General features: G+C 64.6%; 1 protein-coding gene across 2 annotated transcripts; it reads right to left on the minus strand.

Moving 5' to 3' along the window:
* Positions 1-1,641: 1,641 nt before the first annotated feature.
* On the minus strand, positions 1,642-27,121 carry EPHB3 (EPH receptor B3). Of its 2 annotated transcripts, none has more exons than XM_084292067.1 (16): positions 26,954-27,121; positions 14,645-14,709; positions 13,719-14,391; positions 7,197-7,352; positions 6,769-7,104; positions 5,849-5,973; positions 5,566-5,734; positions 5,365-5,470; positions 4,935-4,987; positions 4,712-4,834; positions 4,365-4,612; positions 3,945-4,160; positions 3,716-3,865; positions 3,426-3,619; positions 3,124-3,279; positions 1,642-2,953 (listed from the first exon to the last, which is right to left on the minus strand). In XM_084292067.1, the coding sequence occupies exons 1-16, from the start codon at positions 27,060-27,062 to the stop codon at positions 2,845-2,847; spliced, it is 2,988 nt and encodes a 995-aa protein (XP_084148193.1). In that variant the 5' UTR covers positions 27,063-27,121; the 3' UTR covers positions 1,642-2,844. The 2 variants fall into 2 exon arrangements, with proteins under 2 accessions (XP_084148193.1, XP_084148192.1); XM_084292066.1 differs by having other exon boundaries at positions 4,935-5,032.
* Positions 27,122-27,286: the final 165 nt, after the last annotated feature.

Raw genomic sequence — 27,286 nt, forward strand, 5'->3', positions numbered from 1 at the left:
CAGCCCCCCAAATCCCCCCGAGGCCTGCCCATGGGGGTGGTGGGGAGCAAATTGGGGGATGCTGGGGCTGGGCTTGCACCCCGCTCTTACACACTCACACGTGTGCACACCCACCCACGTGCCCGCCCGGCGCAGAGCTCCCCGCCGCCCCGACCCCACAAGAACCACGCGGGCACCGCAGACCTCCATAAAATTCCTTAAATAATTTAATTGAAAAAAAAAAAAGTCTTTTTTTTTTTTTTTTTGTTAAAAAATATTTGTACAAACGCACGCTCGCATTAATTCCTGCTGCTGCTGCTTTTGTTTCTCCTCTCGCCGTTGAACGCACCGCTCCGCGTACGAGCCTGTAGAAAAAGGAAGGGGAAGGTACGGGGCAAAGCCCCCAGGAGCAAACCCCATTGTGTGGGGGCTGAGGGAGACCCGGAGCTGGGGAAATGAGAAGGCAGAAGTGGTTTGTTGTGGGTTTGCTATTTAAAACGAGCAGAACTCCCCCAAAAAGCCAAGCCAAGCCAGGATCAAGCATCGTGGGGATGCTGCGTGGTCCCCAGCCCTGCAGCACCAGGACCCCTGTGGAGCTGGGCACCTGGGGGAAGGTCCCTGCAGCAGGGACCCAAATGAGGCCCTGGAAACCCCAAGGGAAGGGGAATGGTGCAGGAGACCCCGGGCACCCCGCAGCAAAGGGGTGGTGGGATTCGGGGAGCCCCTTCCCCGTTGCTGCGCTGCGCGGGGCCCCGCCAGCCGCCCCCCCGCCTTGTTTGCTGTTCCTGCGCTGGGGAACGGGGTTAATGAGAAACCCAAGGGCGGGCGAGTTCCAAGGAAAAGGGGAAAAACAGCACCTGGCTCTGCCACCTCCAGCCGGGCAGGGGAGGACCCCGCGGGTTTTGGGGAGCTGGAGGCGTGTGGCCACCGAGAAGCCCCCCGAGATGTGCGAGCCCCCTGGGGACGGGGAACCCCAGGGACCCCATAGGTTTGGGGACCCCAGGGGTATGGAGACCCCAGCCCTGCTCTCCCCATGGGAACACCCCAGGTTTTTCCCGTGCCGGGTGCCTTTGAAGTGGTGGCGCTCGCACCTGGCCGGGCGGCTGCCAGCTGTGGAGGCAGGTGGAGGTGACTCACGGAGGCCATCGCCTGGGAAAAGCCGGCTGGGCCACCCCGGGAAGGCTGGCCGTGGCCACGGGAGGGCTGTGGGGCTGGGGACGAGCCCCGGGGGACAAATCCTGGGGGTGTGCGGTGCTGCCAGCGAGCCTGGCCGCTCCCCGCTCGCTCTGGGGCAGAGAATGGCCCCGCTCCGTTTTCACTCACCGGCTGTTTTGGGTCCCAAATGTCGGGCTTGATGCGAGGAGGGGGTGGGAAAAACCATTACCAGCATCTCCTGCCGCACCAGATGGGGTTTCAGCACCCGGCTCTGCCCCGGGACTCGTCACCTCCAACCCTTTGTGCCCCACCGGGGCGCGCGCCGCGTGTCCTCGGGCACTGCAGGGCTGGCACCGGGTCCGTGCCCGGCAGCGAGACAAATTGGGGAGCAAGGAGGGGGGGGGTTAGGGCACAGAGCCAGCCCCCAGCAGCCCCCCCGCGCTGGTGCAGCGAGAGCGACGGAGCCAAGGAAACGCCGTTAAAATTCTTATTGCCTTTATTCTGCCCATCGCCTCACACAGTCCTGCCGGCCAGCACACACGCACGCACGCACACACTCACGCACACTCACGCACGCTGGGAGTCTCTCCCTCAGCTTGGAGGAACCGGGCTGCAGTGAAGAGTCAGAGGAAGGTGAGTGAGTCTTTTGGCAGCAATCACAGCGTGTGTCAGGAGCGGGGGGGGGGGGGGCAGCCGCGCCGGCGGCACCCGCTCCTTCTGCATAAAACAGGAGGCTGGGGGGGGGAGGCCAGGCCCCCCCGCGCGCGGCGCAGCCCCCCCCGGGCCCCGCTCCCCGGCCCCCTCTCGCAGGAGCGCGGCTGCCGTGGGGCCGAGGGTCCCTGTGCAAACGTGCTGACGGCCTCACTCTGCAGTCCAGAGCCGGCCACGAGAACCAAGAGGGTAAGAGATGCGGAGCTGGGCACCTGGTCCCCCTCCCTCCCCTTTTCTGCTCCCTCTTTTTTTTTTTTTTTTTTTTTAATATATCTCTCTATTTTTTTTTTTAATTTTTTTTTTTTTTTTTTTTTTTTGCCTAACTCCCTGCATAGTAAAATCTCACGGGGTTCGGGTTCTGGCGTGCAAAGCCAAGAAGAAAGGGAGCGAAGCCTTCCCTTCGGACACGTTCCAGTGCAGACCCTCGTGCGGAGGGGCCGCGAGATGGGGGGGGAGGAGAGAAGTGATTGTCTGGGGCCGAGCAGCCCCGTCCCTGGCGTCGTCTCCACGCCGCGGGGGCTCGGCCTCCCCCCGGCTGCCTCCACGCGGGGTCCGGGGTCGGGGAAGGTTTCGGACGCGTCTGACGGACTCAGCGGACGGGGTCAACAGTCTGTGGCCTCGGGGACGGGGGGACGGTGAGGACTCGGGGCGGGGAGAACAGGGGGAAAAGAAATCCAAGAAGCAGAACAACTCTTCAAACCGATGAGCACCGAGACAGGGCGGGAAGCGGGATGTGCCATCTCCGTCCCATAATCCATCTTCAATATGAAGACTGCGTCGCTGCCTCGCCGCTCCAGGACACGGGACGAAAAGCCGGGCTCCCTCTCGGCACGGGTGCCTCCGATCCGGGGCAGGGCGGCCCGGCCCGGCCTGTCCCAGGCGAGCGTCCGAGGCAGAGGAGCGCCGCGGGAATGGGGGAATCGGGAAGCCGGGCTGCACCGCAAACTGAACCTGGTTGGCAGGTTCCCTCGGTCCGTTCCAATGCAGAGTCCCCTGCGGTCAAACCTGAACCGGGAGCGTCTGGTTCATCTGCAGCCTCATGTCCTGAATGCTGCTCAGGATCTTCTTCTGGTGCCCTGCTAGCGTCACCCCTATCCTCAGCAGGTCTCTGCAAAGAGAGGGTGAAGATTCAGCGACCTGGCAGGTCTGGATGCCGATTCCCAGAGCTTAACCCCCTTAGGAACCCACCCCCACACCCCAAATCTGCTCTCTGCGTGCTCAGGCAGCCGGGTGCCACAGAGGCGAGGGCCCCCGCAGCCCCCCGCAGCAGTGACTTACTCCGCCGTCATCTGTGCCACCAGGTCGAAGGAGGCAAAGCCGGCATTGACGAAGTTCTCCTTGTACCGTCCCATTTTGATGGCGTCCAGCCAGTCTCCCACGGTGGTGAAGGTGGTGTAATCCGGCACAGTGCGGTCCAGGAGCGGCTGGGAGACGCTGCGGGGCGAGAGAGCCACGGGTCACGGGGGGGGAGAAGAGGGACGCCGAGTTGTCCCCGGCAGCAGGGACCTGTCTCGTCCCTGCTCTCCCAACGCCTCCAGTCCCAGCCACCTGTGTTCCCCGGGATCTGGGACCCCACTGACCCAGACTGGACGCTGGCGATGACCTTCAGGCTGGCGGCGTTGCGGATCAGCTTGTCCAGCGTGTTGACGATCTGTGCAAATTTGGGCCGCAGGTTGCGGTCCCGCACCCAGCAGTCCAGCATCAGCTGGTGCAGCGCCGTGGGGCAGTCCATGGGGGGAGGCAGGCGGTAATCCTGCTCCACCGCGTTGATCACCTGCGGGGAGACGTGCACGGAAGGCGGGTTGTGAGCCCCTCTCGGATCCCTGCCGGGCACCCCCAGCTCCCCCCCAGCTCCCCGATGGGCACTTACGTCCTGGTTGGACATGTCCCAGTAGGGTCGCTCCCCGTAGGACATCACTTCCCACATGACAATGCCGTAGCTCCACACGTCGCTGGCCGAGGTGAACTTGCGGTAGGCGATGGCCTCAGGAGCCGTCCATCTGATCGGGATCTTGCCCCCCTGCACGGGCAGACAGCTCCCTTAGTTAGCACGTACCTCGTGCGGCCCCACAGCCTCCCAGGAGCATCCCACCCCGTACCAGGGAGCTGGTGTAGGTGGGGTCGGCCGGGTCGTCCTCCAAGAAGCGGGAGAGCCCGAAGTCGGACACTTTGCAGACCAAGTTGCTGTTGACCAGGATGTTGCGGGCAGCCAGGTCGCGGTGCACGTAGTTCATCTCCGAGAGGTACTTCATGCCGGCCGCGATGCCTCGCAGCATCCCCACCAGCTGGATGACCGTGAACTGCCCGTCGTTCAGCTACCCGGGGAGAGAACAGAGGGGTTTTCAACACCCCAAACGGGCTGGGGGTGGATCCCCGTATGCTACCTATCCTGCCTAGGGTCATCCCTCTTCCCCGAGATGCAATTTATCCCCGGAGATGCCACCATGACAAGGCAGAGGGATGGAGAAGGGGAGCTCGGGGCTGGCACCCCACAGCACGAGGCAGGAGGAGATGCTCACCCGGAGGAAGGAGTCGAGCGCGCAGTTCTCCATGAACTCGGTGATGATCATGACGGGGCGGCTCTTGGTCACCACGCCCTCCAGGTGGATGATGTTGGGGTGGTCGAACTGCCCCATGATGCTGGCCTCGCTGAGGAAATCGCGCCGCTGCCGCTCCGTGTAGCCCACCTTCAGCGTCTTGATGGCCACGAAGATCTCGCGGCGGCCGGGCAGCTTCAGGCGCCCGCGGCACACCTCGCCGAACTCCCCTGCGGGTGGGAAGGGGACGAGGGGGCAGCAGGGTGAGCCGGGGGACCAGGGGACCGGCGGTGCTCTCAGCAGCCACTGTGCCCAGCCCCGGGACTTGCCTGCTCCGATGACCTCCTCGATTTTGACGCAGGAGATGTCGATCTCTTTGGCAAACTCCCGGACTGCTTCGTTGGGGTCCTCGTAAGTGAAGGGGTCAATGTAGACCTTCATCCCCGGGGTGACTGCAAGGGCAGAGGGCTCGTCACAGGGAGGGACACCACCCGGGTGACGTGCCACGCCAGCCTGGCACGGCACGGGACCTGGGAGAGGGCTCCCACTCACCGTACTGCTGCAGCTTCTCCGTGTACTCGGGATCTGTGCTGTTGCGCTGCTTCCTGCCCAAAGGAGACGAGAGGAGGTGTTCAGTAACCATCCCTTTCCTGATGGGGCAAAGACACGTGCTGCCAGCTTCCAAATCCCAGCACAGGCAACCGAAGCCAGAGAGCTTCCCCTCCGGCAGCCCGCGAGCAGAGCGACCTCTGCCTGAGGTGCGGTGGGAGAAGAGAGCCCAGCTGTGCTGGGAGAGGGCAGCAGGAGCCCGGGCAGAGCCCAGAGCCGGTGCTGGGAGGCAGAGACACACGGTCCTCCTGCGGGACCCCCGTGCAGCAGGTCCAGTCCTTCGCTGCGTGACTGGAGCTGCTGGAGCTCTGCCTGCAGGCGTGAGCAACCCCCAAAGCCGGCTCTGCAGCCCTGCTCCCTGCAAGGCCAGTACCTGAAGCAGACGATAGCGATGACGACCACGACGATGACGAAGAGCAGCCCCGCAGTGGCCGAGCCCACGATCAGAGGCAGCTCCTGGAAAGTCTTCCCGGTGGAGCCTGGGGGAGGGAGAGGCAGGAATCAGAGTCAGGCTGGGGAGGGAGCACTTTTGGGGGGGCTGGGGGGCAGGAGGCAGCCCTGTCCCGGTACCTACCGTCCTCTGCAGTCGTCTGGAACTCGGTGGGGAGGCTGTAGCGGCCGTACCCAGCCACCGTGCGTGCCCGCACCTGCACCATGTACCGGGCGTTGGCCTTCAGCCCGTCCAGCCGCACCGAGTTCTTCTGGCTGGTGACAGTGTTGGCAATGCCATCGCTCTGGCCTTGCTGCAAGGGAGGCACGGGGGTGTCACCGCTGCGTTCTGGCCCCCCTGTTGCTGCTCCCCTTCCCCAGACGCCAGCCAGAAGGGGCACGGGGAAGGAGCGGCTGCTGTGCTTTACCTTCTCGGAGTACTTGATCTCGTAGTCGAGAATGATGCCGTTGGGTCTCTCCGGGGGAGTCCACGACAGCGTCATGCTGTTCCCCGTGCTGCTGTGCAGGTGCATGGTGGGCACGGCAGATGGGGCTGGGAAAAGAGGGGGAGAGGAATGAGGCTGTGCCGGCACCGGCAGCCGCTCGGCAGCGCTGCAGCCAGGCCCACCCTGCCTGCCCTCAGCATCTCTGCAGCCCCAGCGAGCCCTCCTGTGCCCAGTTACGTCCTCCCCCATCCCTGATCAGCACGGCTCCTCTCTGATAACCCCAGCCAAAAAGCACCGAAAAGCTTCGGGACCGTCTCTGGAAGGAGATGTGGTCTCAGCGCCTTGCAGCCAAGGCGATAAGGGAGCAAGGGACGCTCAGAGATGGCACCGAGGTGACACATCACCCCCTGCCTCGCTGCAAACTGGTCCGGGGAAGGGCCCTGGCAGCCCAAACCAAGGCTCCTTCCCCTCTTCCCCTTGCCAGGAGCTGCCCGCCCCACCCCACCGGTGAGACCCGTGAAATCAGATCAGAGCGCGGCGGCTGGAGATTACCAGCAGCACGCTGGAGCCGGGCCAGGGCGGGAGGAAGGAGGGATGGCAGAGCAGCCGGCTGCCTGCGAAGGTTGGGGCTGGTGCTGAGCCTTCCCAGGCCCACAGGGGAGAAATCTCATTTCCTTCCTCCTCCCTTCGCAGCAGGCGCAACATCTCTGGGGTGGGTCTGGGAGCTCCAGAGAGCTCTCCGCAGCATCTGCCAAGCCTGCCCTTCCCCGCCTGCACGCGCTCTGATCTCATCCCCTCCAGGGACGCACGTTCCAGCGGAGAGGAGAATTCACCCAGGGGATTAGAGGCAGGAGAGGAGAGCCGGCAGCACGAGGCACTGCAGCTCCAGCGGCGACACTGACCCGCCTGGTTGGTGGTGATGTTGACGGAGGCGAAGTGCGGAGGGAAGGGGCTCTTGCTGGAGATGCCGTTCACCGCCTGGACCTCGAAGGTGTACTGGGTGTGGGCCATCAGGTTGCTGATGTAGATGCGGCGCTCGGTGAGGCCCAGCTGGCGCGGCACGAACTCCACGTTGTCGTCGCAGCGCGTGCAGAGGCGCCGCTCCACGCTGCACTTCTTGCAGATGACGTTGTAGAGCAGGTCGTCCCGCCCGCCCGCGTCCTGCGGCTCGCTCCACTCCAGCACCAGCGACGTCTCGTTCACGTTGGAGATGACGCTGCGGGGAGCCGACGGCACGCCTGGACGCATAAAGGGGGGGTCAGGGACGGCTGCTACCGCGTGCCCCCCGCCCCGTACCCGGCTCGCCTCCCCGTTCCCCGGTGGGGCTCACTGGTGCAGGCGCTGTCGGCGGGGTCCGTGTCGGCGCGGAAGAAGCCGGTGCGGCACGTGCAGACCGTCGCTGCTCCCGAGGTCGTGCGGCTGTTGGGCGGGCAGGGGGAGCAGGGCCCCTCGCCCTGCTTGGATTTGAAGGTTCCCGGGCCGCAGGCTGCAGGAAGGGAAAGCAAATCTGTGTGAATGAAGGGCACCCACCGCAGGACCCTCTACGAGCCACCCACGAGCCTTTCCTATGCTGCTACAAGCTGGGGGCAAACACTGCTGCTGCCTGCACGCCTCGCCTGCTCGTCCCTCCTCGCACCGGGACCGTGTCCAGGGGATGCTTTCCCAGGCTCACAGCGATCTCTGCGAGCCCAGGCTCACTGCAGGCCCCTTCTCCGACCTCACTGCAGGTCCCGAGCCCACCGGGAGGGCAGGGAGCCGTGTCCCAGCCCCTCAGGATGAACAGGGCTGCTACGGGGAGCTGATACTGTCTGGAGCCAGCACAGCCGAGCTTGCTCAGGTCATAAATGGTGCCCAGGGACCCCCTGGCACAAGCACAGCTTTCCCCATGCAGGAACACCCACCCCACACCCACCCCGCTTTGTTTCCTCTCCCCATTTCCCAAGGAGGGGCTCTGCCACGCGCTGCTCCCCCTTCCCCAGCTGGCTGCCGTGCCCAGCACCCCAACCCTGCCTGGGCACCCCCCCAGAGCCCCCCCCAGCCCCAAACACAGCCCCTCTGCCCCACGCCTCCACCTTGGCCACTTCAGCCACTTCTCAGCCCGCGGCGGTGGCACCCCGAGGCCGGCTCCAGCGGCGTGTGGGGAGCGAGACGAACGCATTCCTGCGGGCTGGCACCGCCAGCCTCCTGCCCCATAAAGGATCCGGGAGCCTGGATGCGGCCCCGCTCACTCCACGGGCACTCGGCCCTAACGAGGGGCACGTGAAGGGATTAGTGGCACTCCAGCCGAGCCGAGCAGCGTCAGGAAACCGCCCCCCGCCTCCACGCCGCCTCGTTTATCGCAGCCCTGCAACACCACAGCCTGAAACCAGGCCAGCACGGGGCCTGCCTCCACAGCCACGGGGTCTGCTCTGCACCAAGACCCCCCCTCTGCTCTGGCATCGCCCCCGTTTGGCCGGCACGGCACCCAGGGCACGTAGCCCTGCTGGCAGCCCTGTCCCCAAAGCGGCACCTCCTGCCCCGTGCCTGCCGGGTGACATCAGCCACAAACAAGAGGAGTTGCTTCACCTCGAGGCTTCTCCCGACACAGCGGAGGTTTCCTGGCAGCCCCACGCGGTGTTTGGGGCTCTCCTGCTGCCGGACACCGCGGGGACAGGGGCTGGAGGCCCCCAGGAGGCTCCTGCTTGGGGCTGCCCGCACGGCTCAGCTCCTGCAGCTCCCTGACCTGAGCTCCCCCAGCCTTTGGGAATTAAAGTTTAGCCCGTCCTAACTGTGCAGATAACGCCGCTGCACTCCTCTGCCGGCGATGGAGAAGGAGCCAGGGCTCGTGTCCCCTCTGCCTGACAGGCTGGGACGCAGAGGGCAGCTGCCCAAAGGTGCCGGAGCAGCCTCAGCACGCACAGACCCACCCCGGCCGCAGTCCCAGGCAGTTAAAACTGGGTGGATGCAGATTCACACATAAGGAACCAGATTGCTGAGGAATGAGGGATGACTGAAACCTCTTGGACAGGAACACTCTGGGCTCCGAGAGCTGCCAAACATGCTTGGGTTATGGACAGGAGCCCAGATCCATCAGGGACAAACCCCCCCCTCCTGAAATAATGGGCTTCTTGCGGGGGATGAAACTGGAGCCACCAGCGTTTGCGTGAAGCCGGGGAGCCCGAGCCTCAGCTGGGGACGGAGAGGTGTGCCTTCCTCTCTGCCTCCTCCTCCTCTCCTCGCCCCGGTTCCTGTGCCAAGGGAACAAAAAGCCACCGTGGGAGCTCAGGGCAACACAGAGACGACACAGAGCAAGAGGTGAAGGCAGCTGCACAGCACCCTCGCTGCCACCCCGGCCAAGGAAGGGGCACAGCTCTGCCCCCACCCCGATTTAGGGCGAGGAAGAGCAGGAGAGGCACCGAGGCCCAGCTGCGCCGCGGCGCTGAGGCATCCAGCTCCGTTTAATAAATCAGAGCGTAAAGACCTCGGTGGCAGCGTGACAGCTCTCAGCCACATTTGAAGGCTGTAACCGAGCTGAAAGCTGATCCCAGGTCCCCGGCGGATAAGCCGCTGTGTCATCTCTGCTCTGCAAGAAGCTGCCCGCGCAGCCAGCGCCGAGGGAACCCGGCATCACCAGAGCAGGAGCGCGACCGCAGCCCCGGCCGGGCAGCCGGGCTCCCCTCTCCCCCTCCCTGAGCTTTTCCTGGTTAAAAAAAAAAATAAAAAATAATCAAACAACAATCCCCAGCCTCTGCACGCAGATGGCATCGCCCGGCTCCGGGCTGCGGTCACCTCCGGGGAGAAGGTGACGGGGGCTGACAGGCGCAGGACAGCAGGTCGGGGAACCGAGGCGGAGCGCACAGGAGGGAGACGCAGCCCGGAGTGACAGCCGGGGATGAAGGGCTGCAGCGGGTATTTACGGGGACACGGGGGCACCCTTCCACGCCTACCCCACCCCAGAGAAGGAAGCCCAAAGGAGGGAGCTGCAGAACACCAAAATAAAGCCATCGGCGCAGCATCAGGGTGCCATGACTCGCCCTGCACGCAGACGACAGTTACGGGATGTGGGCAAGCGGCCCCGAACCTGGCACAGCGAGCAGCCCCAAAACCTGGTGCCCCCTCCCCATGGGGACACGAGGCACCAGCCCTGCTCTGCTGCAGCTCCCAGCAGCGAGGGAAAACTGCCCCGAGTTACCCTGGTTGAGGGCTCGGTGCTTTTCTACCCCCGCGATGCTGTTCCAGCAGCACCTTTCTGGCCGTTTCCCTCCCCGTAGGACCGAAGCAGAAAGCCTCACTCGAGTCGAGATAAATTAAACTGATCACATCCCTTTGTCCGGCAACCCTGTAATTTCTTCCAAGGCAGCAATCAGGTTTGCCTGGGCTGATCTGTGCGTTGTGAACCTTCCCTGCTCACTCCCTTCGTGCTTTCGTAAGCGGCTGCAGATGGATTAGAGCCACGCGAGCAGCAGCCCAGCTCCAGCCGAGGCGGCAACTCTCCTTCCGAGCCTCTTTGAAAAGGCACTTGATTTTTTTTTTTTTAATTTTTTTTTCTCCAAATCACCCTTTGGGTGGAAATATTTTAGACGAGCGCAGTCCAAACGCCAACGGAGCGAAGTCGAAGGGCTGAGGAAGGGAAGAGCCCCTCGGGGTTCGAACAGTGGCATCCGAGTAACGGGCAGGAAACCAAAAAATTCTTTTTTTTTTTTTTTTTTTTTTTTTTTTTTTAAGGGAAAAAATTCCAAGAAGCGCCGCTGCCTCTCGAGCCGCGGCGGGTCAGCACGCAGGACGGCAGAGGCAGATTTCCTCGACCGTGTTACAAGCGAGCCATTGTGGAGCTGCCCGGCTCCGAAGCGCCCAGCTCCAGCGCTGCTGCGCCGCCTTTGATCTGTAATCCCGGCCAATTAATAGAAGGCAGTTTCACTTCCTGGTTTTCGTGCAGCAACCCCGTGTTGCAATGCAAAGCTGCAAACAGTTGGCAAGGGGACTGCTGGCTTGGCATTTTTTTTTTTTTTTTAATTCACGGTGATGTTTCCATTAGTCACTGATTGCAAGGAAAAGGTATTTTTACAAAAGCCACGCTTTGGCCCCAGCCTGACCTGCTATCGCCTGCTGGCGGCACCCAAACACGCAGCGCCGGCCCCCAGCGCCTCCGCTGGGGGGAACCCAAAGGAAACGGCTTTGAGAGGAGCCCGGCGCCGTGCACGGGCTCTGTGGGACTGGGTTTTCAGCCTTAGTCTGGATTTTCACCAGCCCCGAGGCAGCGGGCAGTGCCAGGGAGCCCCACGGGGGTGCCGTGCGGGGGGCTCACTGGTAGCACAGGAGGAAGGCAGCAGCCGGCTCCCAAACCCTTCTGTGTCGGGGTTTGGTGGCGTTGCATGGCCGTGCACCCCGGCACGGCCCCGATTTGGGGCGCAGCTCCTGAATGGGGTGCGGGGCGTGCGCGCCCAGCAGCGTTTTCGGGGAGGTGCCGGCGGCCGACCTGTTCTGCGCTCCCACGACGGGCACCGAGCTCACTGCTCACGGGGGAATCCCGACACCTGCCTGCATGAGGCGGGGAGCTCCTCACCAGCAAAAATCCGGCGTGATTTGGGTCGTCACGGAGCGAGCCCCCAGACGGGTGGGATGGCAGTGTGTCCCCCGGGCCCCCCGCCCCGGCCAGGAGCTCGCTCGTCTCCGCGCCGCGAGCGCTGCCTCCGCGCATCTCCGTGGCGGGGAGCGTGTGGGAAGCAGCACAACCCCCAGAAGGGCCGTGTGCTAATTAAATAAAGATAATGAGGCTGAGAATGAGATGCCAAATCAATGCTGTGGCAACTTCTGAGCAGAGCGCCAGATACCAGCCTTGCATATCGCATTACAAAGCGTGCCAAAGAAACTGCCTTCAGCCGGGCGGGATGAGCCCTCGGCTCCCGAGGGACCGGGATCCGAGCTGCATTGTAACAGGTCTGAATGCGAAGTCTAATCCTGGCGCTGGATGGAGATAAATAGGAGGAGGAGGAGGAGGAGGAGGAGATCTTCAAAGGCCACGGCAAAGTCTGGGGAAAGGGGGAGATTTACAACAGGGCTTATCCCATCGAAGCGGTAACGCAGCATTGTTATTTATTAAAATGCCATCTGGCACCTCGCGGCGCTCTTCACCCGCACGCCCGGGAGAGCTCCACAAAGCCGGGGGGCAGCGCCCCGTGTCCCCCCCCCCGGGCAGGATGGGGACCGTGCCCCCCGGTGCTGTGACACGGCCCCTGCCTGCCGGGGTTATGGGGTCGGGCTCCGTCCCGCTCCCCGTGCGCACCAGCCCCTGGCGGGGGCATTCCTGCGGGGCGAGCTGCAGCAGCGTGGGGAGGGGGAAGAGCAGAAAGGCGGCGAGGAGGCAGCCAACAAAGAGCAGAAAATGGAGCTGGGTTCTCCGAGCCCTTCCTCAGCTGTTTCCACTTAGAGCACACGATCATATGGCGGAAAATCTGATCGTACGAGCGCGGCGCGACTTTCCCAGAGCAACGTGGAGACACCGTTCCTACCCAGCGAAGGGTGGATGGGGACGTGCCCGTAGGGCTCAGCCTTCCCCACGCGGGGAGAGAAGCTGAGGCTCGGGGGAGAAAATAAAGGTGCTGCCCATGGGCTGGAGGATGGAGGAAGGAGGAGGCGTGCTCGCGGTGCTGGGAGAGGCGCGGCGCCGGGCTCTGCTCCTCCTGGGGGGAGCAGGGAGGGGACACGGCCCCGGGCTCTGCGGTGATGCCCTGAATGTCACCCGGGGAGCCCTACAGCCCTGCCCCGAGCTGCTGCCCCAAGCTGAAGCTGCTCTTCTGGACGCCTCGCTTGTGAGCGCAGTGGTTGTGGGCATGGCTTGGGCTAGAGCATCGCCTCTGCGGAGCCTCTGCTGCCTTCCCCAAGCAGGGAACCACGAACGCTGGCATGGAAAAGCTGTCACCTCGAGCCCAAGCCCCTCTAGATGCAGGGAAACAGCCCTCAGCCCTTGGTCTGCACGATCTCCCAGCCCAAGCGACACGGAAAGCAGCTCCCCAGGAGCAGGGACCCCAGCGCACAGCATGGCAGGAGCTGTGCTGGGACCAAGAGAGGCTCTGCTCTCCAGCAGCAGCCCGGCCAGCCGCTCGGGTCATGTATACATCCCGCATCCCAGCGCCCCTGCCAAGAGCAGAGGGCTGGCGCCAAGGATCCCGTCATCGGCGAGCACGAGGCACCCAGCCTGGGGGCCCACCGCTCCCCGCGCGATGCCTCCAGCCCCGGGGAGCAGCGAGCATCCCTCCTGCTGCCCAAACCACCCTCGGGCATCACCCTGCGTGCTGCAGGCAGCTCCCGAGGACAAAACCACCCCGAGCAAGCCCAACATCCATCCAGGCAGATTTTTCCTTTGCAACATCCCCCACACGGGACAAAACAGCAACGCCAGCCCCCAAACCTCCGATGCCACCTCTCCACGGGCAGGATGCTCTCCCCTTTCCCTCTGAGGAGCTGCGGGAGCTCACGTTCTCTGCCTGTTTCCCTACACAGCTTGCTGGAAGCCTGCAGTGCTGGCAGGGCGCTCGCCTCTCCCGCAGCTCGCCCAGCGGGGCCCCGCTCGCCGCCGGGGTTCCTGAATGCCTCCGCACCGGCAGCGTGAAATCACGCCTGCTGGGAACAGCCCGGCCATCAGCACCTCGGTGTGCTGAGGCAGGGAGGGAGCGGAGCCCTCGGTCACGACAAGTGCAGCAATCCTCTGAGACACCTCCACAGCACCGCAGTGACCCCTGCTCCGTGCTCAGCGAGCTCCAAGCCTCCAAAACCAGACCTCGCCCAGCGCAGACCCGCCTCCTCCATCAGCGCACGCGTACGAACGCAACAGAAGGGCCAAGGCGGAGCGCTTCCCCCACCACCGTGCGCTCACCTTGGCACTGGGTGTCCTTCATGGTCGGCTCGTAGCCAGCAGCACACGTGCAGGCTCCCACGGGCACCATCCACTCGCCGTCGCCATTGCAGTACAGCTTGAGGGGGACGGACACCTCCACCGCGTTGGGGATGCAGGTGCCCGGAGCGATGACCAGAGACGTGGGCTCAGCCCCCGTTAACGTCTCCGGGAAGATGGCAAAGCCAGCGATGGTGTTGGAGCATTTCTTGTAGAAAGCCCGCACGGAGATGAGGGACATGCAGGCCCCCAGGTCCTGGAAGGCCAGGTAAAAGCCGTTCTTGGAGAGGGGCCCAAAGCTGCGCACCTTGGTGTTCACGCGGCCCGACTCCAGCTTGGAGAAGCTCTCGTCCGGGGCAATTGTATCCACTTTGATATAGGGGTTCTCCATCCAGAAAGGGCTGCTCGCTGAGGCAGAATCCGTATCCGACTCGTAATAGAAGAGGTTGAAGGTCTCTTTGCAGGAGCCGGGGATGTTGGGGATGCTGTTGCAGTCCCGCACGGTGAACTTGAGCTCCACGTAGACGCGCTGGACGTCCTGGCGCTGGATGAACTTGGTGCGCAGCCAGTTGTTCTGGTTGGCCTCCCGCACGTTGCACACCTGGTACGTGCGGATGGGGTTCATGGCCTCGTCGTAGCCGCTCACCTCTTCCCACTGCAAGAGGGAGGCAGCGTGTCAGACCGCCAGCCGGGGACACCGGGCGAAGGGCACGGGGCAGGGCAGCAGCCACCGGGGTGCCGAGGGATCGTGGCGTACCCGTGCTTGGAGTCAGCGTGGGGCCACGCGTGCGTAATCCCACCAGGCAGGGGATGCACGGGAGGGGAGGGTGAAGGCACGGGGGAGCGACCCCGACCCCCCCAGGGCCGTGCCCTGTGGCACTGGGGACCAGGTCCGGCTCCAGACTTACCCCCGTCTCCGGATGGGTTGTCCACGCCAACTCCGAGGTCACCCACTTCGTGTCCATCAGGGTCTCTGGAGGGAGAGGGAGGAAGGAGAGAAGTAATTGGAGCTGAAGGCCAAGATTTGAGGGGGGAAAAAATAAAAAATAATAATAATAATAATAAAAAAAAAACAAAACAACAAAAAACGCAGGAGGAGTGGGGGAAGAAAGGAGCTGACATTTCTGCGGAAAACAGCGACTTGGGGGGTGAGACGTGGTGGGAGGAGGGGGAGCGGCACAGACAGGCTCCAGATTTCTGCTCTGCTGTCAGGAGCACAGGAAGAGCGAGGCGTCCCCGCGGAGGTGCAGGGCGAGGGGCGGCCAGGTGGCACGGGGACAGGACAGGCTGCCATCCCCGGCCCCTCCACGGCCGCCGAGCCCCCCACCTCCCCGGCCCCCCGTCCGCGCCCTCCCCCTGCGCTTTGGCAGGGCTCGTATTTACTGTGGCTGGGGTTGAAAGGGCCCGTTCCCATGACAGGGCGGTGCGGGCCAGGCAGGTTTATCCAGAGGAGGAGGGACTGGCAGGCTGCTCTCCCAGAGACGCCCCACATCACTCATTTTACAAGAGGGGAGAAGAATTTGACCGTCTGGCCAACATTCCTGGAGCAGACTACAAGACAAACCACCCCGACAGCATTCCCCAAACAGCCCCAGCCCCAGCCTTGGGGGAGCGAGACGCTTGTCTGGGAAGAGCTGCAATTGCAGGCAGCTGTCGCTAATCCCAGGCAGAGCCGCGCGGCTCCGAGCTGAGCACCGGGCACAAAAACGGGGGGGAAAAAACGCAATGACAGGGAACCACACCGTGCCGGGGGCTGCTGCTGATGGTCCCCTGCCTGCTTCACCACCCTGCTGCATCCGGGGCGGGACGGGGTCCTGCCCTACCGTGGGATGCTGGCTCTGCTACCCTGCACCCAGGATGGCCCCGTGGGTTTTTCGGCACCCTTGGGGTCCTCTTGTGCCCATGGGGTGACCGGGGTGAAGGGGCTGCAAGCACCAGGCAAAGCCCCAAGCTGGGTAAAGCTTTTTTTCTCCCCTCTGCCCCTACAGACCCTGCTCAGAGGGTATCCAGCAGGACCAGCTCCAAAACCTCTCCCCTCCCTTTGCACCCCAACCCCGAGGGCTGTCCGTCTGTCCGTCCCTCACCCCTTCTGCCCTGGAGATGAAGGGCACGGAGCCACAGCTCCCCGAGCACGGCTCGCTGCCGGCAGCCGGGCACAGTCATCCCGGGCGCCGTGGCTCAGCCCCGGGAGCCAAGGGGCAATTTCAGCCTCTTTCCTTCCACCTCAGGAAAAGCACCGGCTGACCCAGCCAAGGAGGAAGCGCGGAGGAGGAAGGAAACGTTCGCACATTACAGGGTTTCAGATGAAGCCCTGCTGGAGGTAAACACCTTCCTTCCCAGTCCCACCCCGGGGACAGCAGCCAGCGCCGCCTGGCCTGGCACCCACGGACGCGCCAGGAGCTGGCACGCAGCCCTGAAGCAGCGGGGCAGGGGACACGAGTGCCACCGCGGCACGGACACACAAGGCCCCCTGGGGACACACAAGGCCCCTCGGGGACACACTGGCTCTCCACCCCACTCTTTCCCCAGATCAGAGGGGCAGCCACAGAGCCAGGCAGGCTGCCACGCTCCCCGGAGCCCCCGTGCCGTGCCGAGGTGGCCACGGTGGCTCCTGGCGAGGGCAGCCCACGCAGGGGACGGGAGAGGGGGCTGCGGAGCGGGGCCACCCGCACCTCTCCGAGGCACGGCCCCGCGCGCCAGCTGCCCTAATAAGGGCACAGCGGTGCTGCGCGGGGGCCAGGCACGCAGTGCCGGAGCGGAGCCAAGCGCGCGCTCGGCGTTGACAGCATGGGGCTGCCAAGTCCCGGAGCGGAGACCCAGGGCTGTAACGGGACGCGGGGTACGGCCGGCCACGGGGGTCCTGCGGGCAGCCTGGTCCCGAAGTAGCAGCCTTAAATCTGCCCCCCGGTGCGTGGGAAAGCCCTGCGTGCCCTGCAGCCTCCGTGCCCAAGGCAGCGCCCTGCGGTACCCGAGGATGGGGTGCAGCAGCCGGCGGTCCCCTCCGGCAGCGCCCTTCCCCGCCAGCACCGGCCCGGGGTAGGCGCAGGGCTTGGCCGCGCTGCACCCTAATTTGGCAGCTTCTACCCCTCTGACCAACGAGGAGGGGAAAGAAAACAAGAGAGCTGAGCCGGCCCCGCTGGCGCGAGAGCCGCGTAAACCACACAGAGAGAGAGAGAGAGAGAGAGAAAGCGGGGAGGGAAAAATCATAAAAATAAAAATCACCGGGCAACGCAGCTAAAGGAAACGGGACCCGGCGCAGAGGGCGGCGGGGCTTTCCTGCAGCTGCAGGAGCACACGGGGCCGGCCGGGGTCAGCGGTCGTCCCCAGCCTCCCCTCGCAGCCTGCCGAGCGTGAAGGTCGCAGCCGGCCGGCCCCGAGGGCTGCGGCACTGCCCGGGGCTGGCGGCCACCCGCTGAGCCCAGCCGGCTGCAGCCGAGCTGCAGAGAGCGCGCGGTGCCCTCGGAGCTGCCCCAAGGATTTCTTGACAGAGAGGCACCGGGCTCGTGTCCTTTCTCCAGCAAGCACCTGGCCGTGCTGCGCGCTGGCCCCCTGCTAAAGGAACAGGTCTGCACCCAGGGTTGGGGTGAGGGGTGAATTGGGGAGCGCCGGCGGCTCGCTCCCACCCGTGCGCGGTGCCAGAGGTGGGACTGGAGGCTTGCAGGTGCTTTGGAGAGACGTGAACAGCGTCACGGGCAGCGGAGCCGTGAGTCAAAGCCTCCCAAAGCCCGCACGCCGAGGAGAGAGCCTGGTTTCATTAGTCAACGGGAAATTGGCTCCCGATTTTACCCAGCTTGGGGAAGTCACCCTAAGGCCTGCTTTATCACCCCTGTCTGCAGTGCCGGGAAGGTGTCCTCTCCTTACCTCCAGCCAGGCCGAGGCAAGGAGCTCGGATGGAGACCGAGCCCTGCTCTGTTTTGGCAAGCACAGCAATCCCCAGCCGCCCCCACACACAAGCAGGATTTCCACGGCAGGGACGGATCCAGGAGCCGGGAAAGAGCCTCACTTCTCAGACGGGGCCACGAGCACGGCTCTGGCTGCCTCCTCCCCGCCCTGCAAAGCTTCCTCCTACGCACACCGCGAGCTGCAAAGCGCAGGGGTCCCAGCCCCTGCTCTGCCATCCCCTTTTGCGGGGTCCCCGGCAGCTCGCGGGGCACGGGGAGCCCTGGCGTGGGCCCATCTGGAGACAGAGACCTCCTCCCACGCAGGGGCCCAGGAATGCTGCGTGCACGCTCCGCGGCCAGCCAAACGCTCCTGCTCCCCCCCAAAAGAGGCCCAGGGAGCCCGTCCCGCGCTGCTCGGCGGCAGACACGCGCAGCGGCCGCGGCGGGGTCTGCGCTCGGCCCTGGCTGAGCCAGAAGGGAAAAATTCTTTCAAGATGAAGCCGCTGGGGAAGGCTCGAGGAGCGTCTCCACCGAGCAGCTCCGATTTAAGCGCTCTTCCCTTGGAACGGCGGGGACCGCCGGCTTTATCAGGATGCGCTGGCAGGGTACGACGCCAGCTCCTCGCCCCAACGGGAAGGGGGAGAAGGCAGCCAGCGCGGTCCCGAGCATCCTGAAAGAAGGCAAGGGAGGAAAGTTAGTAAAGACGCCCACGCAGCCCTGCTGCAAACAGAGGAACCTGTTCTGCAACGCCGCTGCGCTCCCTGGGAGCCACGCGCACCCGGCCCGCGGGAGCCGAGCCCCGGCAGCCGGGCTGGGCCACCCTGTCCTGTCCCATCCCGTCCCATCCCATCCCATCCCGTCCTGTCCCATCCCATCTCGTCCCATCCCATCCCATCCCATCCCATCCCATCCCATCACCCAGCGCCACGGCGGCTCCGTCGGGGCGCTGGGGCAGCGCCTGCCTCTCCCTGGCCGTCAGGAGGAGAGGTGGCTGCTTGGGGATCCGCTCGCAGCCTCGCTCGGTGCCTGCTAGTCAAGCAGCCACCAAAAGGGGCATCTCCCCGACATTTTAATTTCCTCCTCAGTTTCGAGATGATTACGGCGGGAGCGGGCGGCCTTGTGCACTCCCCATTCAAGCACCTATCGGCACAATTAATCCCGGCACCGTTCTAAGCAGCGGCACAAAGGGCCTTTGGTGCAGGGCCCTTTATCTGGGAACAAAGAGCTGCCTGTGGGAGAGAACCTGAGGTTGCACTTTTCCCGCTGACGAGTGCTTCACGTACACAAAAGGGGAGCCACACAGAGCGCCGGGCGTTGGGTCAGCCCACGTGGGGAGACCCCGCGACACCTTTCCCACAGCAACTTTTCCTCCAGGAGGGTCCCGGCTTCTCCCCGGCCCCAGCCAGACCCCGCAGCCCTCCTCCTCCTCTTCCTCCCAAGCAGGGGATGGCCCTGGGGACACCCCCAGCAGAAGCTTTGGGCACAGGCTTGAGGAGCCCAGCGGAGGAGCCTGCAGACGCTGTCTGCCAGCTCCCTCTGCAGCACCGCCGGCACACAGCACAGCCCGCAAGGGACATCCCAGCTCCCCTGGGGACCCCCAGGCTCCCAGCCCGGCGTCCAGCACGGGGCCGGGGGCCACGCAGGGTCCCCACCCTCGGCTCTGGGGCTGGGGTGGCGCGGCTCAGCCCAAGGGAAGGGCAGGAGCGCTCCCTATCGCCGCCCACGCTGGGAACCCGTCCTCGCACCGAGCAGGGCGCCTGCTCCCCGGTGCTGCGGCTGCTTGGAGCAGGGGTGAACGTGGGGATGCTTTGGGGACGCTTTGGGGATGTCCCCCCCAGCCCCAATCCTAGAGGATGCAGGGTTCCAGCTGCCCACACCCACCAACGCGCGCTCGCCCCAGGTCCGGGGCGAGCCAACGAGCTGGGAACAAAGGGAAGAGAGGAGGGAAAGAAAGAAAGAAAAAAAAAAAAGTGGGGCCTGTATCACAGCTGTGGCCCTTCGTGCCAAGGGCGTTTGGCCCATCATCAAAGGGGATCGGATTTGCTGAGGCAAATGATGACACATCCACTTCAAGCGGGGCAGGTTCTGCCTGCTGCTGGAGGCGAGCCACCGGAGTGAAGAAGTACTGTGGGCACTTAATAATAGACTCATTATTTCTGCATTATGGCAGGGCCCAGAGGCCCCAACTGAGATTAAGGCCCCTTTGTACACACCACACACACACGCACAAGGGCAGGCAGTCCCTGCCCCGGCCCGGCCCGGCTGAGGATGGGCAGCACCGCCGGTCCTGGGCACCCTGCAGAGCCCAGGGATGCACCGAGGCCGTGTCCTCCCCCTCCATTTCCCAACCCCACACTGGGATGTAACCACCTCACCAGGGAAGATGGCCCCGTGGCTCTGAGCCATCATCCGGCTGCATCTTCCTCGTTTCCCCCCCCAGTTCCCCAATGACCCCGATGCCCCACACCTACAGGACGGGCAGAGCCAGCCCCAGGAGGAGTGCAGCGAAACAGAGGGGGCCGGCAGCGCTGCCTCCATCCAGCCCTGCCCCATCAGCCACCCGCTGACTGGCTGAAGAGGGTTTTCCGGCCGCGTGCTCCTCGCCAGGAGCTGTTTCCTGATGGCCGGGAGACAGACTGAAGCATGTGAGAGGGGACAGGTGCCAGCTCTGCAACTGCGAGCAGCAGATCAAGTGGCAGCGCCCGGGACGCGGGGAGGGACAGGCGTCCACGCACCGGGTCGAGCCGGGCAGGGCAGATTTCTGCCACCGCAGGAGCGCGGCCGTGCCAAGCTGGGCTGCGACACCGGCTGGCACGCAGCGTGCACCCCCTGCAAATCACGGTGGCTGCAGCATGGTTTTCCTTTTTTTATTTTTTTTGCAGCAGGACAGCAGGTCCCTGCCCTGCAGCCGCATGCCGAGGACTCAGCTGCGCCCTGGCCGCGTGCAGCCCGAGCCCTGCCAGGTCCTGCTGCCAGCCCCCAGTTCCCTCTGAACGGCCACGCTGACGCCGGGAGAGGACGCGAGCCAGCTGCCCGAGTCCAGCCCTGCGCTGCAATTACAGTGCTATTAATACCACGGGGATTTCGGATGTCAGAGCCCCGTGCGCCATGCCGGGGTCAGCTTCGCCGGGGCGAGCTGCCATCCCTGCCCACGTGGTGCACGCGCCCCGGCACTCGCTGCTCTTCCTCTCCTCCAGGAAAAGCCAAATTCGCTCTGCTGAGCCACGGGAAAAACAGACCCCACTGATAAGCCCCCAGAGACCCCGCTAGCCTTGCGATGACTGCCACCCGCTCGGGATGGGCACGGGGAGGGGATGCTCTCCACAGTGCCCTGCCACCAGCTCCCGTGGGACAAGCAGTGCGGCATCAGCCGTGCCAGGTCAGCAGGAGCCGTGTGGGCCAGGAGGCAGGGGAGATTTATAGGTCGGTGTCCCCAGCAGGAGCAGCCATGCAGCCGCCCTCCACTGCCACAGAAATAACTCATCGGATCCGGAGACGCCAGACCTGTTCGAGCCGCGAATGCTATTAACCAGGATGTAGGCAGCAAACCGGCCCACAAACCTGCCACCCGCATTTCCAGGCCCTGCAAAGAGAGGGGAAACGTCGCCACGGCTTCGCGGGGCAGGTGTCCACCCCCACGGGGTGGCTACGGATGGATGCAGAGCCCCAAAATCCCCGGGGAAGGCGGGCACCAGTCCCGGCGTGGGTCTGCCTCCACGAGGCAACCGCGTGCAGCAGGCTGCGATCCGAAAACGCCTCTCTTTTTTTTTCCCCCCAGCTCTGTTTTTTCCAGGTTGTACTTTTGGAAGGAGGCCAGGGAAGGAGTAATGATATTTAAGAAACACCCCCTCCCCAAAAAAGGTTACTCGCTGCACATACAAAGGTTCGCCCCACAGACGGGGCGGCTTGGCTGCCAAGCTGCATCCCATCCAGGCAGCGCGGAGCAGGGGTTTCTGCCAAGATTTCCCTCCTCTCTCCTGCCTGGGGCAGTTACCCAAATCTCCACGCTGCTCTCCGCTCGCTTCCTCGAGCACAGAGCCCATCTGGAACTGCTTAAACCCAAATATCCTCCCCCCCCCCCCCCCCCCCTCCACCTCCCCCACCCCCAAAGTCAGATTCTTCCAGAGTTAAAACAAGCACAGAGTCAGGAGGGGGTGCCGGGCCGGGCTGACTCGCTCCTTCATTTCAGTTTAATTTCTGGGGAACTAGAATAAATCTGTTCCTGGCGATCGTTCAAGCCCTGCACATTTTTCTCATTAATAAAAAAAAAAAAGAAAAAAGAAAAAAAAGAAAAAAAAAGGCCTTGGATCGCACGCCGTGTGTGCGTGCATGCCGCGCCCCCCCTCCCCGCTCGCCCAGCCCGCGGGGTCCCTCCTGCGCCCCAGCCCTCGCTGGGCAAGCACCGAGGCACCCCGGGGACGAGCAGGACGGCACGGGGGTGGCCGGTGTCCCCTCCCCAGGATGTTTTTTTGGGCAGCTCTGTAGAGGGGCCCTCGTGACGGCCCCACCTCAGAGAGGAACCGGGAGGCCCAAATTGTTGTGCAGCTGCTGCCAGGCAGGGAAGCCCTTGGGGATGGCTCCCCTGGGGCAGGCAAGGGACCAAGGATTGTGTGTGTGTGGGGGGGCATCCTGCTGCCTCCCTTATTTCAGCCCCCCCTAAAGCATCGCAGCCCCTGCTGGGCCCCCCGCGCCCAGGGCATTCCTGGGGAGGGGGCTGGGAAACAGGTGTTTGTCAACAGCTCCCGCCACATGCGTGAGAAACACCAGGCCACGTCTAGCCCCGCCGCTTAGCAACACGCAAAAAAAAAATTAAAAAAAATAATAAAATAAAACAGCAACCCCCCTCCCCGGACCACCCCCTCCCCGGCCGCCACGTGCTGGCACGCGTGCGGGGAGCGGGGCCGGCGCTCGGCCGTGCTGCGGGGCTGCTGCCTCTGCCCAAGATGGCTCCCCCGTCCTCCTCCTCCTCACAGGGGCGGCCATGCGGAGCCGCGGCGGGCTCGCTCCCCTCCTGCCTCGCTGAGGGGAAACCAGGCTCCAAGAAATGGGCTTTGGCCCCATAAGCTGGGACCTCTGCGGGGAGGAAGGGGATGGAGCCCCCGAGCTCAGCCCCGCAAGGCTTTGGTGGCCCCACGAGGCTTGGAGAAGGGTGGGCGATGGTGGGAGCCGAGGGAGGCAGGAGGAGGCCTGGAGAAGGCCCGGCCGCCCTACAAAATGGCTCCTGCCTCGCCCCGGGGCTGCTGGCGGGGTCTGTGGGGCTCTGCTCATGAAGGAGAATGGTCCACGCCTGCCACCAGCCCCGCCGGCCTCAGCTGGCACCGCCACGGGGCGAGCCCAGCCCGAGCCCGGGACTGGGTTTTGAGCAACAATAATGACGATGATATACATAAAACAACAACAACAAAAAACAAAACCCAAATGAGGCCGTCCCGCCAGGGTGGGAACGTCCCTGCAGAAAGTCTCTTGGCCTTCAAGATAGCAGCCTGTCCCCAGGGGCCATGACCGCTCCCGCGTGGGGTTTGGCGGCTGCGGCGGGGTCCCTGCACGGCGGCTCCCTCCTCCCCAAAACACGGCTTGGGAACGTGCCCGCTCCACGAGCCATGCCAGCTCCTTGTGGCTTTGATCTCGGGGAGGCACATGGCGATGGCAGCCACCGGCTCTCCCAAGACTCATAGGGACGAGGACGGGGACCGGCACCCACCCCGCTGCTTCCCCCGGCCGGCAAAAAAGGGGGACCCCGGTGCGGGGCGGCCCCAGCACCCTTCCCCCAGTGCGGCTCCCAGGCGGAGACGCTGGATCCCGACAAACCAGTTTGACTCAGCACAACAGGAACAGCTACAATTTTAAAAACATGCAAGTCTGTGATTCAGATTGCTCGGGCTGTTTTAATTAAACGCCAAGCTCCCCTCCACTCCAGCGAGCAGCAGCAAACGGCTCACGGAAAGAAAATGCAACCAACTGGTTCCCCCGAATATCTCTCGCAGTAAGTCATCACAACAAAACAGGGAGTTTCGGTTCATTCCTCAAAAACCAGAGGCCGCTATTCCCAATCGCGGAGCCCAGGCAGACGCGGCCCCGGAGCTGCGGCCAGGCGCTCGCCGCCTCCAGCCCGCGGCAGGGCTGCGTGCCGAGGAGAGGCACGGACAATGCCCGGCTGCAGAGCCCCGGCTGCGAGTTCCCCCTCTCCCCGACCGGCCGCATGCTCTGCGTGACACAAAGGAAAGCCCTTCTCCTCCCCGCCTTGAGCGCGGCCGGGGCGGGCTCCCACAAACGAGAGCTTTTTTTTTTTTTTTGGCGAGGAACGGGAGATTTAATGAATCCGGCGAGCGCAACGGAGCCCCGCAACCTGCTTTCCCCTCGCAGCCCTACCCTGAGCATCAATAAAACAGCAGGGCTAGCTTCCCCGAATCACCCCGCCGAGAAACAAGCTGTTTCGGTGAAAAGTAGTTAAACAAAAAGCGAGATCTCCCCGCCAAGGAAATACCTGGTGGCTCCAGCACCGGGGGCAGCTGAGCAGCACGGCACCCGGCGCGTGGTCAGCCCGGGTAACACTTGGCAGGAGCCTGGGAGCAGGGAAGGGATGGCGCCAGATGAGGAAAAGCTCTATAAATCCTCCTGATTTGGGTATTTCGCTAAAGCCTGAGTTAGATCAGGGCTGCACGCAGCAAGACGCTGCCTCTGCTCTGGGGCTGATGGAGGAGTGCATGGACAAACCCCAGAGAGGCCGCTCAGGCAGTAGGGGGGCACAGAGTTTGTTCCTCCCAGTGCCGGTCCCAGCCCACCCAAACCCCCCATGGGGACAGAGCTACCCGGTGCTGCCCAGCTCCCTCTCGCCAAGGCGTTTCAAGGCCCAAGGTTTTAACCCAGATGGATGGCAAGAGCCTCCAACACAGCACTCGCCCCACGCTGCGGCTCCCCAAGGGGCCTCGGCTCCCGCAGCCCCGCCAGGCCAAACTCTGCTCCTCGGCTCCAGTCCCTGCACCGGAGAAAGGATCCGCTGTTGCCCCCGGACAGAGCATTCCTTCTGCAGCCGGCCCGGGGACTGCTGAACCGGAGAAGAAAAACACATTGTGACTTCAAACAAACCCAGCGCACTTACAGGATCTGGAGAGAAACCATTTTCTCCTCGGCAGCACAAAGCCCTCACTGAGCCGCTGCCGAGCGCGGCTCCCCCCCACCCCCGTGGGGCCTTGTAAAGAAACCCAACGCCGCGCCGTGCCCCCGAGGACGGGAGCTGATCCAGCCCCGGAGCCGCCAGGACCCTGCCCTCGCAGCCGGGCACCGGCCGCACGCCCGGCCCGTCACCCCCTCGGAGGGGACGGCGAAGCGGCCGGATCCGGGGGCCGCCGGCTGCCGTCGCCTGGAGGACGCGAGCGCAGATTTATGGCCTCGCCAGATTTATGATCAGCACTAAAATACCCGGCCGAACGTGCACGCTGGATTTACAGGGACCGCTCGAGCGCTCCGGTGCCCGTCGGGAAGCAGCGGTGCGAGCAGGCAGGAGCTCGCTGACCCCAGCACCAACAGCGGCTCCCTAAAAGCAGCGGGGACAGGAACCTCAGCAACTTTCCCTCCAGCTCGGATGAGAGCAAAGGGAAAACGGGAGGAGAAAAAAAAAAAAAAAAAAAGGAAAAAAGAAAACAAAAAAAAGTCCCATGGGAATCAGGGCCAGCCCCCAAAACACCGTGCGGTGCCAGCCAGGCCCTGAAGCGTTCCCCTGTGCTGGCACGGCGCTGGGCCCCGACCTCCTCAGGCACCGCGTTTGTTCCCTGACCCCTTCGCACGCTCGGGAAGCCAAGAAAACCCGGCGGCTCCTCGGCACGAGCTGTTTGTTTTCTCTCCATCCGGCTCTTCGCGCCAGTTCACGCCCGGGCGGCGGGGGAGAGGCCGGGCCCCAGCCTCCCCAGGGAGCAGCGGGACAGCCCTGGCCGATGCTCGCGGTGCCCTGCCACGCCGCCACCGCCGCCTTCCTTCCCCCTTCCCAAAGCGGGGGCGGCGAGCGGGTGGGCGAGGGGCTGCCCAGGGGCCGGGGGCACGCCGGGGCGCCCTCCTCGCCCACACCTTCATCCTCCTCATCCTCCCCGTCCTGCTGCCTCCCGGCACGGCGGTGCCCAAGCTGGCGTTGGCAGCGTCCGTGCCAGGCTGGCTTCTCCCTCCCCTGCGCTCCCGGACCGAGCAGGCCACGAATCCCAGCTCGTTTTTCCTACGGCGTACAAAGGAGGATGTTTTTTTTTTTTTTTTTTTTCCTTTTTTTTTTTTCCCACCCCTTTGCCAAAATAAAGAGAGAAAAAAAAAATAAAAATCACATCCACTGGGTAGAGAGGGAGGGGGGGGGGTGGGTGGAAGGAAAAGCAACACCCGTAAAGAGCCACCCCCAAAGTTTGTAGGGAGCACAGCCCTGGGGGGCTCGCTGCCCCGAAATGGCAGCGGGGCAGGGCTCCCCCGCTCGCAGCAGCCCCCCAAACCCCTACCCAAAGATCGCAGCGGGTGAGGCGCAGCCCCAAACCACCTCCGAGCAGACAAAAGCGGGGTCCCCCCACCGCCGGGCCGGCCGGGCAGCTCCGGGGCTCGCCGCCGAACCGGGGAATTCTCCTTACCGGAGGATTTTTTTTTAATTATTATTATTTTTTTTCTCCTCTCCTTTCCCTTCCCGACCCGGGGCCTCCCTCAGCCCCCACCCCGCCACCTCCGGAGCTTGTGTTACCGGACACGGCGCAGACTTCGTGCCCAGCCAAACCCCCCCCGGGGCCCCCTCCTCCGCCCCGGGACCCCGGAGCGGGGCCGTGCAGGGCCCCGGGGGCCAACCGGGACCTCAACCCGCGGCTGGGGGCCGAGGAACCGTCTTGAACCCGAGCTCCGAGCAGGGCAGGGGGGGGTTCCCCGTTCCTCCCCCGGCTCCGGTAGGGATGCGCCACGCGTGGCCGCTCTCCCCGGTAGCCCCACAGCGGAGCCCGCGGGGTTAAACCGGCTACCGGGGGAAGGGATGGAGCCGGACACGGCGGCTCACGGCCACTCCTCCGGCGGCCCCGGTTCTTTCGGCCCGCCGCGAGCTTCCCCCCGGGCGGCAGGCTGCATTTTCCAGCCCTCCGGTTCGCGGCGAGAAACCGGGGGAAGGCGAAGCGAGAGAGCAGGGCTCGGCGGGGCGTTCACTCTGGAACCTACCGAGGGCGGCGGAGCTGGGAGCTGGGGGGGGGGGGGCTGGGAGCGGGGCTGCGGCGGCGGCAGCGAGCTCCGGGCGGGGACCTTGAAGCCGGAGGCGACCGGAGGCGGCTCGGGGAAGCCGAACGAGCCCGGGGGCGCCCCGGGGGGGTCCTCGCGCGGGGTCCCGGTACTCACCCTCGAGGGCTCGGCGGCCGGCGGGGAGCAGCAGGAGCAGCAGCAGGAGGGGGAGCAGCGGCGGCGGCGGCGGGGGGGCCCCCGGGCGGGCGGCGGCAGCGGCGGCCATGGCGGGGGGCGGGTGCGGGCGGCCCCGCCGGGCAGTCCCGAGCTCGGCGGCGCCACGCGGGGCTCCTCTCGCCGCCGCGCCACGATCGCGCTCTGGCGCCGCCGCCGCCGCCGCCGCCGCTCAGCCGCGAGGGGCGGGGCCCGGCCGCCAATCAGCGCCCGCCCCTAGCAACCCGGCGCCCCTGGCGACGCCGAGCGCGGCGCTCATTGGGTGGAAGGGGGAGG

The sequence above is a fragment of the Netta rufina genome (assembly GCF_964035555.1).
Source record: "Netta rufina genome assembly, chromosome: 9".
Classification (NCBI taxonomy): domain Eukaryota; kingdom Metazoa; phylum Chordata; class Aves; order Anseriformes; family Anatidae; genus Netta; species Netta rufina.

Bases quoted from the DNA above. Each gene is read 5' to 3' on its own strand.
- EPHB3 (XM_084292066.1), bottom strand. From the start codon at position 27,062: ATGGCCGCCGCTGCCGCCGCCCGCCCGGGGGCCCCCCCGCCGCCGCCG. The intron at 5,033-5,364 runs GTACTGGCCTTG...TTGCCCCATCAG, and splicing joins ATCGCTATCGTCTGCTTCAG to GAAAGGGATGGTTACTGAAC. The intron at 4,613-4,711 runs GCAAGTCCCGGG...TCCCACCCGCAG, and splicing joins CGAGGAGGTCATCGGAGCAG to GGGAGTTCGGCGAGGTGTGC.